The sequence below is a fragment of the Neophocaena asiaeorientalis genome, unplaced genomic scaffold (genome assembly GCF_003031525.2).
Source record: "Neophocaena asiaeorientalis asiaeorientalis breed wild unplaced genomic scaffold, Neophocaena_asiaeorientalis_V1.1 scaffold254, whole genome shotgun sequence".
Classification (NCBI taxonomy): Eukaryota; Metazoa; Chordata; class Mammalia; order Artiodactyla; family Phocoenidae; genus Neophocaena; species Neophocaena asiaeorientalis.
This window is the reverse complement of record NW_020174705.1, coordinates 3720810-3736624: the sequence shown is the minus strand read 5'-3', so window position 1 is coordinate 3736624 and position 15815 is coordinate 3720810. Positions and strand designations below refer to the sequence as shown.

Below are 15815 nucleotides of genomic sequence, written 5' to 3'. Positions count from 1 at the left end.
TTCCCCCCTCCCTCCCTCCCTCCCTCCCTCCCCTTCTTCCAGCCAACTGCAGCTCTTTCCCAGGGCAGTGCAGTCAGCTCCACCTCTGACTGGCTGAAGACCAAGAGGAGGCCCCATCCTGGCAGGTGAACCAAGCCCAGCAGAAGTGGCTTTAGCTCCACCCTGGCCTTGCTTCCTCGAGGCTGGGTCTTGGTTCCTTGGTGTCATCGCCCCTTGGCTGTGGTGGAGCTATGTGAGCCTCAGGGCAGCATGAGCAGTGGGCCTCACTGTAGCTTTCTGTGTTAAATAACCTTCAGTCTTTGCCTGGAAAGGGGCCCCAGGCTCAGCTCGAGGAGGGAGACTGAGGCCCTCTCCCCGCAGCTTTCTCAGGTCACCCTCTCCTCCCCAGGGTCCAGGCCACAGCGCCCGGCACCTCCATTCCTGCCCCAGCTAGGCAGTGCCTCTGGCCAGCTCATCCAGCTGAACCCTTTCCTCCTTTCTCTCCTCCTCCTCCAGCAACGGGGGGCAGTCATGGTGCTGAGGTAGAGATGCAATGGCTGCCGTCCAAGGGCTCCAAGTTCAGAGAAGAGGGAGGGAGCCCCCCTGAAGGGAGTTTCTGGGCCGAGGAGACCCGGGAAGAGCGTGGGTGGCTCCCACCCCCTCCTAGCTCCTGGGACGCTGCCTGTGCTTGGCCGCTTGTGCGGGGGCAGCAGGACCTGGAATGCTGCCCTCTGCCTGGCCCTGCCCCCCACTTCCGCCAGGGCATCTGGCCCACACCTGGCTTCTATTAAGAAAACTGCTGCTGGCAGCCAGGGTCGGTGTGAGCCGAGGGGCCAGCTTGGGGGAGAGGCCTTCTGGGAGTGCCTTCTTCTGAGATCCTCCTTCCCCACTGGAGGGGGTACTGGTGGGGGTTGGGGAAGAAGGCACTGCCCTCCCTCCAGCCTCTGCCCCTCCTGCCCCACTGGCTGTCCCCATGGCCTGGGGGCTGGGCAGGGAGGCCTGGGGAGTCCTCCCTCCACTGTCTTTTTTGGGCCCTTCCTCTGGAGACTGGAGCTTGGAGCAGGGGATGCTTGGGCGGCTCCCTCCTGTTCACACCCTCTGCTTTGTTTTTAGGTTGCATTTATGACGGGTTATTATGTCCCAGGCTCTTGGCACGCACAATCTCCTTCCACTCTCCTGACCATCCTGTAAAGTCAGTGCTTTGGTTATTTTTTCCCCCAGGGTTTCACAGCTGAGTGGCAGAGGCAGGTTCGGTCCATCTGACTCCGGAGCCCCAGGCCTCTCCTGCCCCTTCACTGTGCCAGAGCCCCAGTGGGGGTGGCCAAGGCCCTGAAGCCATGGCCGTGTCAGGGAAGTAGAAGCCACAGCTGAGGGGGTGCCCAGGGATGGTGAGCTTTGACAGGCTGGTCCAGGGCAGGAGGGGGCCAGAGGACCTCTGGCGTGGACAGGTGGAACTGCTCCTTCTGACTACCCCCTGTGTCAGGCAGGCCTGGGGGGCCAGCATCTGTAGCCCAGGACTGAGCCTGGCTGAGGAGGGGTGTGGGTGAGTGATGGGGGTCTTACCACCGGAGAAGGTCCCCTCACCCTAGGAAGGAGCCCAGGGCCGCTCTTCCAGTCGCCCTGCCCCACACAGGAAGCGTTGCTGTGGCGACAGAGGGGGGATTTGGCTTCACTGCAGCTGGAATGCTGGGTATGCGCCTGCTCCTGGCGCCCCTGTACTGGGCAGGCACGGCCTGGCCTCAGCCCCTCCTGTTCTCTCCTTGGGGCCAGGTGTGGGGGAGACATGGGGGTACCGAGGGGCTTCTCCACGAGCAGGACACCTAGCTGCCTGTAAGAGGGAAACCCCAAGGCCTGGCCTGCAGGCTCGGGATCACCATCAGCGGCTTCCTATGACAGGGCTCAGGTTCGGGTGGCAGGGTGCCTGGGTCCCAACTGCAGCCTCCCCTCCACCCCAGGAGAATGAGAATCTGGGGATTTGGAGGGAGGGCTCCTCCCCGAGTCCCACTGAGGTCAGCAAAGAACTTGCCATTTTTGAAACTGGAAGTCACTCCAGTGATCTGGGTATAGAGGAATGGGGAGGGGGTCCTTGGCCTCCCCTCCAAGTTGCTGGAGCTTCCTCTGGCCCCTGGGGCAGACTGAGCTGGGTGTGCCTATGTTGGGTGCACTGGGCTCAGCCTAAGCTCTGACCTTGTCTCCACTTCCTGGGTGCCGTGTCCTCTGAGACCCGAGGTGAGAGTGGAGAGCTGTGGGGCGAGCAGGACTCGCCAGCCCACAATGCCCTGCCCATCACTGCCTGGTTCCCCCAGTGTGAACTCATCCAGGGAGGATTGCTGGAGACCCGAGGTGCCTGGGGGCAGCCAGCATCCTGGGCTCCTCCTGGTCTGGGCTCTGCTGCCTTCTGGCTGTGCCTGTCTCCTTGCCTGTCCTCCATCAGCTCCTCTTGTGCAGACAGAGAACAGTAACAGTTGGTGCGGGTGGCTGTCCTACTGGGTGACTTGGGGCAGATGGCTTCCTCTCTCTGGGCCTCTGGTTTCTCTGTGTGTGAAATAGGAAGGTGGAGACACGGGCCAAAGAATGTTCCATCCAAACCTGTGCCTCTGGATGAAAAATGCTCCCTCGCTGTCCACAGGCCCTGTAGACCCTGCTCTGCCTCCTCCTCTCCCCTGACCCCGCTGCCAGCTGTGCTGGCCTCTTCGCTCTCCGAGACCCCGACTCTTCACAGATGCTGGTCCCCACCACTGGCTCACGCCTGCCAATCCTTCACATCTTAGGTGTTACCCTAAATCCACTGCCCTCAATTATACTCTATTGTACCCTGTTACCATGCCTCTAAAAAATGCACATTGATGTGTGCCGGACACAACCCTGAGCGCTTCGCCCTCCACAGTGGGTCCATCACGGTGCTCTTTGTGTGGGTCAGGACACTGAGGCACATCCTGGGACGAGGCTGTTGGCGGCTTGGCTTTCACCCAGCCAGTCTGACTCCAAAGCTCGCGCCCCTAACCCCCCACTTACAGCAACTCGCTGACATAGTTATTTCTGTTTGGTTCACATCTGCCTTTCAACCTGTATGTTCTATGAGTTTGCGGACCCTTTCTGTTTTGTTGACCATGTCCCCAGTGCCTAGTGTCACGTGCAACTCGAATATTCATATTATGAAAGAACAAGTGAGTGAGCAGCCCTGCTTCACCCCGGACGTGACCATCCATCTGAGATGTGTTCGGCCCCACTGCCAGCTCCCAGCACTGTACCTGGCCAGGAGGAGGCCTGCACGGCTGTTGAATGAATGAATGGTGTGCTAACGTAGTGCGAGCCATCTGGTGCTCCTTACATGGGATGTTTGCACACCGATGAGAGGGCGAGAGCCCATGTGACACTTCTGATTGACCCTGGGGTGTTGGTGGCGGAGCTGACCCTTGCCCTGACCCCACAGCCCGTCTTGCGTAAAGAGAGGGATGTTGGGCCCTAGTTCTCAGGCTCCAGCCCTGACTTCCTGTGCCGACTACAGCCGGGTGGGAAGGAAGCAGTGAGAAAAGCCCCTTGAATGACACGGAGCCGTTTCCGATGGTCTCCCACGCTGGGGTCGGCTTCCGCGGGCTGGGGAGGGGGCGCGGGGCCAGCTCCTCACAACCGCCTGGCTCCCTCATTCATTCCCAAGGAGATCGTGGGAAGCTGGGAGGAAGCTGGCCACAGTTTGGGGTGAGCTAATTTTAGTAACAGGGTCTTTGGTCTCAGGCTCCAGGGGCCAGGGTGACTGGGAGGGAGCTGTTTGCATTTCCTCTGGCCCCCTCAGCTCCCCCCTGCTTGGGCCCGGGGGACAGGGCCGCCTGCGGTTTGAACTCATCTCTCCTCCCTGGGGCCCAGCAAACCTTCCTGCTGGCAGCTCCAGTACCACGGGAGGGCCAAGAGGGGCACTCTTCTGCCCTCTCCAGGGACTGTTCCCCATGCTTGGCACCAGGCCCTCTCCCTGGCCCCCTGGCAGCGTCAAGAGGCAACAGTAATACTCGTAATCCCTCGATTTGCACGGCGCTTTGTGGCCGGCCTGTTCCTATCACATGTGGTCTCAGTTGATCCTCGCGACAGTCCTGGGAAGTAGGCAGCCCAGGCCACGAGCAAGGAAATGAAGTTCTGAGAGGGCACTGGGGTCCTCAGAGCCCGAGGATGGTGACCAGCAGCCAAGTGCCTTCCCCCGGACACCTGCAGAGGCAAGGACATGCCGCCATCCTGAGCCCCATCATGGCAGCAAGAGGGGCCTGGTCATGAGCAGAACAGCCCGACAGGCCCCTTACAAGGAGGGAGACTGAGCCCAAGCTTGGTGGCCAAGTAGGCCCTCTGGGTGCAGAGCTGTCCCCAGCTCACCCCTCCTGCCCTCTGGAGGGCTCTCAGGTGGGTACCCCCCCCAGGGAGGCCCCCAAGGCTCAACCTAGTGCCATCTTTTTCCTCCTCCAGAGCACGTGGGCCCATGAGAACAGCAGGGATGGCCGGTTGGTGTGGACAGGCATCCAGGAGCACCTTGTGTCCACCGGTTTCAACAAGGTAGGTCTCCTCCCAGAGGAGTAGGGCATCCACACCAAGAGGGCGGGGACGAGGCCCACTGGGGGGGGCGCTGGGGCCAGCTCCAGAGCCGTCCATATACGGCCCTGTGTGCAGCCGGGTCTCAGAGCCCCAGGGGACCAACGGCTGCTGAAAACTGGCAGATTCCATCTGCAATAGCTAAGCCTGACCCTGGGAACTGCGGTGGGCCCCCCCAGGGACCAGAGTCCACAGAGGGAACCGCCCCTTGTCCCTTGTCACCTAAGGGTTCTTAAAGGGGCAGGAGATGAAAACCCAAACTCTCCCTCCCTGGCATGACTTACCCCCCCCACCCCCGAATGCTCTGCTCTGGGGCGAGTGCTCCCGTGCCAGGCTGTGTCCTTAGTCCCTGGGTTCCGGGCTGGACCCCTCTGAGCCCCTCTCTGCCCCCTCCCTGCAGATGCATGAGCGTGAAGTGAAGCTCTGGGACACCCGGCTCTTCTCCAGCGCCCGCACCTCCCTCACCCTGGACGCCTCTCCCAGGTAGGAGTGGCTGGCGTGTTGGAATGGCTGGGGGCCTTGAGGGCCCAGTGATGTCTGTAAGTGCACACTGCTGGTTGTGGGGCAGGCTTCTGCCCGGGGGCTCGTGCTGGCATGTTTTGGCATTTGGGGAGGGGAATGTGACTCGGCGGTGCGGGGACAGGGAGTGTGGGGATGCGCTTGATTTTGCTGTGAGTGTTCTGGTGGAGCCAAAGACTGAAGAAACTGAGGCTACGATCATGAGGTGGCCGCAGGGTGACGTGGGGTCAGGTGGGCTAGCAGGTCTGGAGGCTCCAGTGCAGGACGGAGGCAGGCCTCAGACCTGCAGTTTCTGTGAGACCTCAGCCCTGGCCACATGCTTGTCACTGGTGGTCCTGGGTGGGTTGGGGGGTGCGGGCAGCCTGGAGGTACAAGTGTATCTCGTCCTTCCACCCTCCTGGAAGTGTGTGCAAGAGGGTTTATGGTGGTGCCCCACGGGGTCCTGGCCCAGCCAGCTCTGTGCAGGGGCAACCCACGCACCAGGATGCTCACTGAGGAGATGAGGTACAGGAGGCTGGAGGACTGCAGCCCGGCTGGTGCAGGAGGTGGTGGGACCTGGTTCCTGTTCAGCTGTGACTTTTGGGGCGGCTTGCTGAACCCCCCACCCAGGCAGGGACCTGGGAGGTCAGAGCCAGAATGGGGCCTTGGTCCTTGGATATCCATTCAGCCCCTTCCTCTTCCGTTTTACAACTAGGGAAACTGAGTCATAGAGGGCGTGGTGACCTGTCCAGGCTCTGGGAGCAGTGAGGGCTGTGTCTGGGGCACGCAGGGCTGAGTGCCGTAAGAGCTCCTGCCAGGGCGACCCCGCTGAGAGCCCCCAGAGAAGGGGAAACCATCAGGGTGGCACTCCCATCCTGTCTCACAACCCAGGGAAAGGCTAGGGTGCTGAAAAGGCCCAATTTGCAGATGAGGGAGGCAAGGCTGAGTGAGATCCCATAGCAGTAGGTGTGAGGCCTCTGTCTGCTCTTGGCCCTGGGGATACAGCGGGATGTTACCAGGGCCCCCCTGCGCTGGAGGAATCAGGGCCCCCAGGCCTTCTGGCTTCATGTCCAGCAACCCCTCCCCCAGCCCTCATGCTGCACTGATATCTTGTCCTCCACGCCTACCCAGGCCAGACAGCCCCTTCCCTATGGGGCCCCCCAGCAGAGGGAGGGAACTGGCCCAGCCTGGAAAAGGGAGCCAGCACTACCATCAAATGCTCCTCTCCCCACCACTTCCTGCCTTCCAGGCTCCGCCCCATCTGTGCCGGCCCCACCCCCACCCTGAGGAGCAGCCCCTGCCCAGCCCCAGTGTGGCCCCTGGGGGAGTTAACCATGCCCAGACCCCATGGTGCCACTGGCCAAGGCTGACCCTGTAATTATAGCAGTTAAGAATAGCCTCGCAGGGCCAGCGAGGCCTGGAATTTCTCAAATCACTCCCAGATGGGCGGCCAGGCCAGTGTCCCGCCCCCTTCATCCCCCAGTCCTGGCCACTGCCCCACTGGGCCCACGCCCTTGGCAAAGGAGCTGGGACTCTCCAGCCCTCTACAAAGCTGGTGGATGCCAGGGATGCGTGCCAGCCTCCAGGCTGGCCTGAGAGGTGGTGGGTCCCCTACCCCCAGGCTCCTCAGAAGCCAGAACCCCTCAGAAGCCCCCTGGGGTGTTGGGGGCTGCTGAGTGAACTGGACTGAAGGTAGGAAGTGTGCAGGGTGTCAGCTGTAGGCACGGCATGGGTCTCCACCGCACCCGCTCAGTTTCTTTTCTATTTTACAGATTTTCCATCTCCATTTGGGCAGAACAGTATGAACTCTTATAAGAGCTATAGGGGGCCAGGGGTCAGGCCCATGCCCTCCCCATCCTCTCCCAGGGAGGACCCAGGGCCCCACCCTCCCAGGGGCCTCTGTCTCTGCTCCCATCTGTGCCTTCCCCTGCTCATCTGTGTTGTTTGTGGAGCATACCTCCCCACGTGGGACGCGCAGGGCAGCAGGTCCTATCTGTAAAGCTGGGCTCGGGCAGCAGGTCCACAGATGGCTGCCCTGTACTTCCTGTGCTGGGTGGAGATGGGGGGTTACCGGCAGGGCCTGGGCTAACAGAGCAGCTCGTGCTCCGGTCCAGGAGACACAGAAACACCACCACCTGTCTCGGGTGCCCTGCTCCTGGGCTGGGTGAATGGTCAACAGTATCGGCCCTGAGCTGAAGGCAGATGGAGATTTTTCTCCACACGTTACCAAAGAATAAAAGCTGAAGCCGGAGAAATCGATCTTCTCTTGAGGTCACCCTGGCAGCAAGCCTCACAGGGTGGACGCTGGGAGTCTGTTCTGCTTCTTCACACTGAGGTGTCCACCTCTGGCCAGAGGCACTGGCCCTGCATCCCAGCGAGTTCCCTGGAGGTTGGGAACCCCCTCCCTGCCTACCTTCTGCGGCTCTCAGTAGCTCCTCCCCTCTCCTGGAGGGCCAAGCCCTCCCCGCAAGGCTGGTACCCCCACCTCCTGGGCCAGGGAGCAGGTGTTGGGATCCGTCCCTGCCTGCTGTGAGCATGCTGCTGCCTTACCGTTTCCGGCCTGTGATTCTCTTCTGTAGAGGGATCGCTGGACGTGAAATGGGAGCATGTGTAGCCCGCATGGCACAGGGCCTATGGCAGCGAGGACCCAGCAGTTGGGGGCTGGCGTTTCCCCACAGCAGGATCACCCTGGGTAGTGGCTGTATCTTGGCTCGGTCCCCGACTTGTTCCCTGGCCCTCTCTTCGTCCCCCGGCCCCTCATCTGATGGGATGCCCGAAGACCTTTTCTGGGAGGGCTGGCGTGAGTGCTCAGGCCCCTTTCTGTGGGCCCCACCACTCACCCCGCCCCTGCGGCCCCACTAGCCAGGTTTAGCTTTGCAGTGAAAACATTCATTCAGCAGCCACTGTGTTTAGCAGCAGCCCATAGACCCACAATGGCCCCTTTGACGGGGCCGCCGAAGGGGAGGGCAGGCCTCGCCAGAGCCATTCCCCTAATGGGACCCAGGCCCATAGGAAATCCACCTGGGCTGCTGCCTCCGCCGCCTCAGGAAGAAGGGGCCCCACCCAGGCCCACTGCCACCACTCTCTGCCCACCATGACCCACCTCCTCCCTTCTCATGCCAGAACTCTCAGCAGCCGATAATTGAATCCAGAGCCTCCTGTGGCCGGGCCTGACTCTGCACTGACATCAACGCCCAGAACCGCAGGGCCTGCTCCCCAGGCCTGGCTGGGCTGCCTCCTTCCCGCCAGGGTGAGGCTGGGGGCCAGGGGCCATGACCCATGCAGGGAGATGGGCATGGGGCCTCAGGGAGGCTCGCTCTAGCCTTTGCAGGGCCTCTCTGGCTCCAGGGGCACCTCCCTTCGTGCCACAGGGTAATAGGAAAAGGTGCTGGGCGCGTGTGTCTATCACTGTTCCTAAGCTCCCGGCACCTGGTCCAGGCCAGGGCTGTGCATAGCATCCCTGGGGGCCCTGTCCCCACCTTGGCCTGTGGCTTCCTGGAAAACACTCCCACTTCCGGGGTTTCTGGAAAGCCTGGGTACTTTACTCAAGTGCAGAGAGTAAAGGGGCATCACAGGGCCACCTGCCCCTAACAGCCCTGGCTCAGTCCCTGCCTCCTCACCCAGCAAAGAGCTCCTGCCATTCAGGATCTGTGCTGCTCCTCTACCAAGGCCCTTTCTCTGTAGCTAGAGCAGGAGGCTGGGAGCAAGGTCTCGCAGCCTGAGCCCATGCAGAGGGGCCACAGGACTGCAGGAAGGGCTGGGCCGTGTGTGCCATCTGGTCCAGGACCATCCATGAGGGCCTGGCAGGACATGGCTCAAGGCACCTCCTCCACAGAGGAAGGCAGGCGGTGAACTCATCAGACCCATCTCTGAGGAGGGACCCTTGGGGGTCATCTTGGCCTGCGTCTGCCATGAGCGTTTCCCCAGCCTCTCCCAGGAGCCCTGCAGCTCCTGCTGGCAGAAGACTGGGCCTGGGAAGGGTAAGGCTGCCCTAACCGTTCCTCTGCCCGGAGGTTGAAGTGGCCCCTTTCCTATCCCTGCTCCCTCCTGGTTCCCAGTCTCACCGGGAGGCTGGTCCAGGCACCTCAGTCAAGCGGACTGAGCAGACACAACCCAGGGCAGGACAGCCTAGGGCATGCTGACTAGGGCCTGGTGCCCGCTGGGGAGAGGGGTCCCTGCCCCCAGCTTCCCCACAGAGAGGGCTGTCCCTTTAGGCCGACCCTGTGAGCCCCCACCCTCCCTTAGTCCAGCCCAGATACCCTGGGGCCATGCCTGAGAAACATACTTGTTTCTTTTCATCTTTTATTTTTCTTACAAAAGGCTTTCATATCATCATTTGTCTTACAAAAACCAAAGTCCTTATCTCTGAGTTTGAAAAACATTTTCCCAGAATAAATGGGAAAGGATCTTTTATAAATATATTTTAAAAAACAAAAGCAAAACTTGTTCCTAAAGCATCTTTCTTTCCAGTTTCTTTTGTTCCTTCACTTTCTGGGGCTGAGGCAGTCTCACCCACCCCATCCCCAGTCCCACTCTCCCTCTGCTCTCTTTTCTGGGGGCTTCCTTCACTGGCCCCCAGAGTCTCCTTGGGGTGGGGTCTTGGCAGCCCGGGCCTGTGTTACCAGCACACAGCAGGGCCCGCCCCACCCCAGAGGTTGCATGTTGCAGAAGACGGGGCCAACGCCATCCTCTAGGCACTCGGGCGGGGCGGGGGGTGGGGGGACCTTAGAGGTTATCACCTGGGTCCCAGCTTCTTACAGATGAGGAGACCAAGGTCCAGAGACGGGCAGGGACTTGCTGTGGTCACACAGCCCCGGTCCTGACATGTCCTCATCGTATAGATCTGAGAACTTCCTTGATCTGGCAGCAGGAGGGCCCTGGCCAGTCCCAGTGGGGCCGAGAGCCTGGCCCCGACCGTCCATCACTCCCAGGCTTAGATGTAGGGCTTAGCTGGGAGGGACCCCTGGGGGCCGGGCCCCGAGTAGCCCATGAGCGGCACCTCACACTCAGGCCCGCCAGGCGGGACCTCCCCACCACCCTCAGTCGCCTTGGGGCCTGGCTCCAAGGGGGCCTTCACCCCCTCCAGCTCCAGGGGCCCGGCCCCTGGCCCCACTTGCCCTTTGCCCTGAGCCACAGCTGCCGCGGCCCGCCCCCGCCTCACACAGAAGGCCGCCCCCACAGCAGCCAGCACGGCCAGGAGCACGGCGGCCAGGGCGGGCGCAATCAGGAGTGGCAGGTTGCCCTCTCGGGCCTGGGTGACTGGGGCGTGGTTGGAGCGGACTGCCGGGGGCGTGCGGGCCTCCCCACAGGCCTCCTCGCTCTCAGGCACCCTCCCGGCCCCCAGGGGCCGGACGCAGATGGAGTAGGTGGCGTTGGGCCGCAGCTGGGTGACCGTGTACTCTGCGAGTGAGGCCGGCAGCCGCAGTGTCACCGGCCGTTTGTCGGGACCCGACAGGTTGCGGTAGGTGAGGCGGAGGCTCCTGAGCTGCACGGTGCTGCCCTGCAGGTAGCGCTGCAGTCCCACCCGCAGGGAGGTGGGGCTAGCGGGCTCAATGCCAAGGGGCAGGGGCTGGGGTGGCTGCATGGTGGCCGGGGCAGGGCTGGGCCTCGGCCCTGGCCTCACCCGGCTTTCACAGTACAGGCCCGTGAAGCCCTCAGGACACAGGCACTCCAGGTGGCCCCGCGCCCCCAGGTGGCAGGTGCCCCCACTGAGGCAGATGGATGCCGGGCAGTCCTGGGGCTGGGCGGCAGGACCCATGGTGGGCGGGGCAGGGGGCAGTCGGCTCAGGGCCTCAGTGGTTGGCTCCGTGGGGCTGAGCCAGGTGGGAGCCATGCTGGAAGGTGGGACTGTGGGCGCCCACACCGTGGGCCTCATGGTGGGCACCGTGGCCGTGGTGGTGGTGGCCGGGCAGCCAAAGTCGGCGTAGTCAAGGTCCAGGAGCAGCCGGCCGGCGTTCTTGGGTGGAAAGTGGCAGCGTGTCTCCTCGGGGCTGGCCAGCGCCACACGGCTCTCCCGCACCCAGGGGCCGAACCAGCTCAGGGGGCACACGCAGTTGAAGGGGTTGCGGGCAGCTGCCAGGAGCCGCAGGCGGGGGAAGAGGACCGAGAGCTCGTGCGGCAGGGCCTGCAGGCTCAGGTTGCTCAGGTCCAGCTCCTGCAGGGCTGCCAGGCCGGCCAGGTCCTCGGGCCGCAGCTGGGCGATGCGGGTGTTGCCTGCCAGCCGCAGGCGCGTCAGGCCCCGCAGGCCCCGGATGGCGGGCGGCGCGAGCTCCAGCTGGTTGTCGGCCACGTCCAGGTCGTGGAGGTTGCGCAGGCGGCCAAAGAGCCCCTCGTCCAGCCGCTGCAGCCCCAGGCCGGCCAGCCGCAGCGCCTCCACGTTGGCGGTGTCCAGGATGCCGGGCTCCAGGGCTGGGAGGCTGTTGTGGCTGAGGTCAAGCAGCAGCAGGCGTGGCAGGCGCAGCGGGGGCAGCGCCCGCAGCTCATTGTCCTGCAGCTTGAGCTCCAGTAGGTGGTCGAGTGCATCAAAGGCGCCGGGCTGGATGTGGCGGATGCGGTTCTTGCCCAGGTAGAGGCGCTCCAGGCGCCGCAGGCCACGGAAGGTCTCGTTGGTGATTTCCCGAAGCCTATTGGCAGTCAGGTCCAGGTTGCTGAGGTTGACCAGTGGCTGGAAGATCCCACCAGGCAGGCTGGCAATCTGGTTCTGTGACAGGTCCAGGAGCTGCAGGCCCGGCAGGCCGGCAAAGCTGCCCGCATCGAGTGTGGTGATGCCGTTCTCAAAGATGTACAGGCCCACTGTGTCGGGCGGCACGTCGAGAGGCACGGTGGTCCCCTGGCGGGCGGTGCAGAAGACTGTCTGTGGCTGGTTGCACTGGCAGCCGGATGGGCAGCCCCGCACCCTGGGCTCCAGGGCCGGCAGCAGCAGCAACAGCGGCAGCAACAGGGGCGGGGGTGTCTTGGAGCGCATCTTCTGGTCCCTGGGAGCAGAGAGGAAAGTGGGAGACCGTGAGTCAGGGGCCCCAGGGGACAGCCACTCCAGGAAGGACCAGGAAGGGAATTCCCAGCCCCCTTCTCCACTCCCCGCCCCCAAACCCAACAGCATACAGTAGTTATGAGTCAGGTCCCCAGTGCCCTGGCTGGGTTCCTGGCCCTGCCCTGTCACTTCTTCGCTATGTGACTTTGAGCAATCACATGACCTTGTTATGATATCAGTTGCTACTTCCTGCGCTGACACCAGGGTTCAGTGGGCTGATGCACACAGAGGGGGCCTGGCCCCCAAACACTCAGTGACCACAAATAACCCCCTTCTCCTTAACTCCAGCCCTTTGGCCTCTCTGTGGCTCAGAGAGAACACATGGTCAAAAAACATCAGACTCTGTGCCCTCCCCCTAAACCACCCCAGAAATCTCTGCTGAGGTGGACAGCAAAGGAGGGAGAATGGTGGGTTCTGGAGCGGCAGCCCCTCCCGCAGCATCTGGGAGAGACCAGGCAGGCAGGCGGCCGAGCATGTAAGTAGAGAAGCTGCCTGCCCTGGGCCACTGGCCGCAACCGCCGCACTCTGAGTCCTCTGAATGAGGAGAGACCACAGCAGGAAGACTTCACAGGGAAACTCTGGGATTGGTGTTTTTCCACTTGTGAAGTCAGACCTGCCTAGGACATGGCCAGCAGGAGAGTTCCCCGGGGAGGCAGAGGAGGGCTGGAGCCCTTGGCAGGTGTCCCCGCTGTGGGAAGGGGGGAGGCAGGGAACCTTGGTCTTCAGATCCCCCATCTCTGAGCCACGATGAAAGAACTAGAGGTGAGGGGCCTCCAGCCTCCCTGGGCTGACCCAGGTCTCAGGTTGGGGGACGTTGGTTGTGTGGTGGCCCCGGAGGCAGTGTCAAGGCTGGAAACGCTCTGCAGATCAGATCCTCTATCGTTTCTTGGGAACCCACTCTAGGCCAAGCCCTGAGCAAGAGGAGCAGCAGCCCTTCCCACGTGCCCGCAGCACTGAACGTCTACAGTCTCCTCATTTAGTCCCCCAGCAGCCACTCCAGGTGGAAGCTGTTCTCTTCACTCCCAGATGACAGGAGAAGAGGCTCCTGGAGGTGCAGTGACTTGCTGCCTTTGCACTCCCGGAAAATCTGAGCCAGAGCCCAGGTCCTTAACCACGTCCAGGTGTGGCTGGGCCTGCCCTCCTGATGTGGGGCCCAGTCCTGCCCAGGTGGGGGTGGCTCCCCCAGCCGCTTCAGGCTCCCACTCGTAGCTGGAACTGCCCGAGACAGGATAGGGCCACAGCGTGGGCCCCCGTTCACTCAGGCTCCTGCGGGCAGCCCGGGGGCCACCCCAGCAGCGGTCCCCACACTGTGGTTCCCTAAAGTCCCTGAGAGGCCGGCATGCCTCCCTTCCAGGTGCCTCCTACTCACACAAGGGCCTTTTGTGCTGGGGCTCAGCCTCCCCTTCCCCCACGCTGGCCAGCCATCCATCCACACAGGTAGCGTGGCCCCCTACGCAGCCCATGTTCTGCCCAATGCCGTCCATCGGGCTGCCCCTCCCCAAGGATGTGGGCTCCTGGAACATGAGGCGGAGGACTCTGGGGCAGGTGGTCCCCAGGAGGCCACTATGGTGTTGGGCCAGCTCTGACTAAAAGCCCATCACCAGGTTGGGCCTGCCTAGGCCCTGCCCACCTGCAGGGTCTCCTCTGCCCCTCACTAGTTAACACTGATGACTGCCCTTCAGAGGCCAGCTAGGGAGGCCTTCCCTGACCCCAGCCAGTGCCGCCACCTCTGCTCTCTAGATTCTGCTGTACCCTCCCTGAGGGGAGGCCCTGTTTTTGCTCCCTGTATCCCAGAGCCCATCTTTTGCTGAGTGAATGGCAGAGGAGCATCTTGCACTCAGCCTCAGATGAACCTCAGCCAGAACGCGGGAGGCCTCGTGTGCCCCCAGCCCTGCCGGTGCCATTTCCAGGGGGCTGTGTGTGCCACACCTGGCCTCCTTCCCTGTGGGGACCCGCTCCACCCTCCCTGACTCAGAAGGCGGCGGGTATGGCCTGGCCTCCAGATTTGGGCTGTGAGCAACCCCCACCCCCTCATGCACCTGGGGGGTGAGCTGCCTCCCCCTGAGTTAACCCTCCTGGTGGGGGTGGGGGTGGTGGGCAGGGTCAGGAAGGGCACAGCCAGGCTCTGGGGTGGGAGGGGACCTTACACTTGGCCAGCCTGGCCACCTCTACAGCTTCAGCTCCCCTGAGCCTTATAAAAGATCACAGTTAAAAGCTCACACTCCAGTCAGGCAGCCCTGGGCCAGGGGCACCCGAACTGTGAGGCCACAGACAGCAGCTTTCTCTCAGTTTCCTCATCGTCCACCTGGGCATTCCAGAATGGACACCTCCCAGGATTGGGAGCACTTAGCTCCGAGGAGCCAGGTATGTGGTCCTTAGGGGCCTGGGATGCTTACTGGGGGGTGTTACCCATTCTGCATTGATGAAGGGACCAGTATGGGCTCTGAGCTTCACCTGTAGTCTGCTGGCCCTTTAATCAGTAAAGTCATCATGGGGGAAGGAGGCAGGAACACCGGGGGTCTGTCTGGCCACAGAGGCAATCTGGGTAAGCTGATGGAGAGTGGGCGTTGGGTCAGAACAAGAGCAGCTGGCATTCTGGGCTGGGGAGACCCCAGTAGGCAGCAGCTACCCTGCTTCCAGTCCACAGGATGCAGGGATGAGTGCCTCTGCCTGAGCCCCATTCCACCTGTCCAGCAATGAGCTGGCACTGGGGCTTGGGAAAATGGCAAGCTGTGGGCTGTCAGCTGCAGGGGGCTCTGCCACCAAGAACAGATCAGAGAGCCCCCAGAGGGGACCCAGAGGGCACTGACTGACTGGAAGGGGCCGGTTACAGGGCAGCAGGAGACCAGCTCTGCCCCTAAATAGCTTCCCAGATCCTTTCTCACCTGTGGGCTTTTTTTTCTTAGCAGCCCTGCTTCACTTTCTGGAGTTGTTCTGAGCACGTGTTGTGGTTCTGTGTTGTTCTGTTTGTTTTAAATGGGGAAGTTCTTTTAACAAGTTCTGGGAGTGATTCCGCCTGTCTGGGTGCGTGCTGGTGTGTGTGTGCATTGGGGGTGGGAGTGCCTCGTTGGGGTCGTGGCTGCCCTGGTCCTTGCAATTTCAGCAGCCCTGAAGGACCTGGGGCCTGGGCTTTGATATCTGATCTGCTGACTCGAGGCAGGGAGGTGGGCCCTTTCCCTCTGCAAAGGGTGTGGGGAGAGTTCTGGAGGTGGCCCTGGGATTTGAGGGGAGGGGGGAGTGGAGGCAGGAGGGCAGAGTGTCCAGGGCCTCCCCTCCACTTGGACTCGCCTTGGCCTGGCCCCACCACAAGGGCCCTCCAGGGGACAGTGCTGGGATGGGGCTTTGGGGTCTGACTGCCTGCATTTGCCGCCTGGCTGCATGACAGCCTGGCCACAGCCCTTAGCCTCAGTTCCCATCTGTGAAGTGGGGGAGGCTGGGTACAGCGCCTGAGTCTCAGGGCTTGTTTAGTTTGTATTTGGAGGACATTCTAGGTGGTCAGTAAACACTACCTAGTGAGGGTGTTACCCATAAAACCTGAGTCTTGCCCTCCGCATGCATGGGGTGAGGATGCCTTGGTGTGACAGGGGCTTCACGCAGATTTAGGCACAGACAGGAAGCCCCCTGGGCTCAGGGTGAGGCCTCTACACAAAGGCTGCCCTCCATCCTCAGGCGTGGAAGAACAGGAGAAGCTAGAGAGAACAGCCTGGGGGGTGGGAGGAAGGTGCCTTTTGTTCTA

At 62.2% G+C, this 15815-nt stretch overlaps 2 protein-coding genes across 4 annotated transcripts in view; one reads left to right on the top strand and one right to left on the bottom strand.

Moving 5' to 3' along the window:
- CORO7 (coronin 7) overlaps positions 1-15815 on the top strand; it is a 57116-nt gene that overhangs the window by 23282 nt on the left and 18019 nt on the right. For both annotated transcript variants that reach the window (XM_024759469.1, XM_024759470.1), the window contains exons 8-9: positions 4429-4515; positions 4952-5034. In XM_024759469.1, the coding sequence (XP_024615237.1) occupies positions 4429-4515; positions 4952-5034 (170 nt within the window). The remainder of the gene's footprint in view (positions 1-4428; positions 4516-4951; positions 5035-15815) is intronic.
- Positions 9335-15815, bottom strand: part of VASN (vasorin) — a 14628-nt gene continuing 8147 nt past the window's right edge. For both annotated transcript variants that reach the window (XM_024759473.1, XM_024759471.1), the window contains exon 2: positions 9335-12023. In XM_024759473.1, coding sequence (XP_024615241.1) covers positions 9983-12023 — 2041 coding nt within the window. In that variant the 3' untranslated portion in view covers positions 9335-9982. The remainder of the gene's footprint in view (positions 12024-15815) is intronic.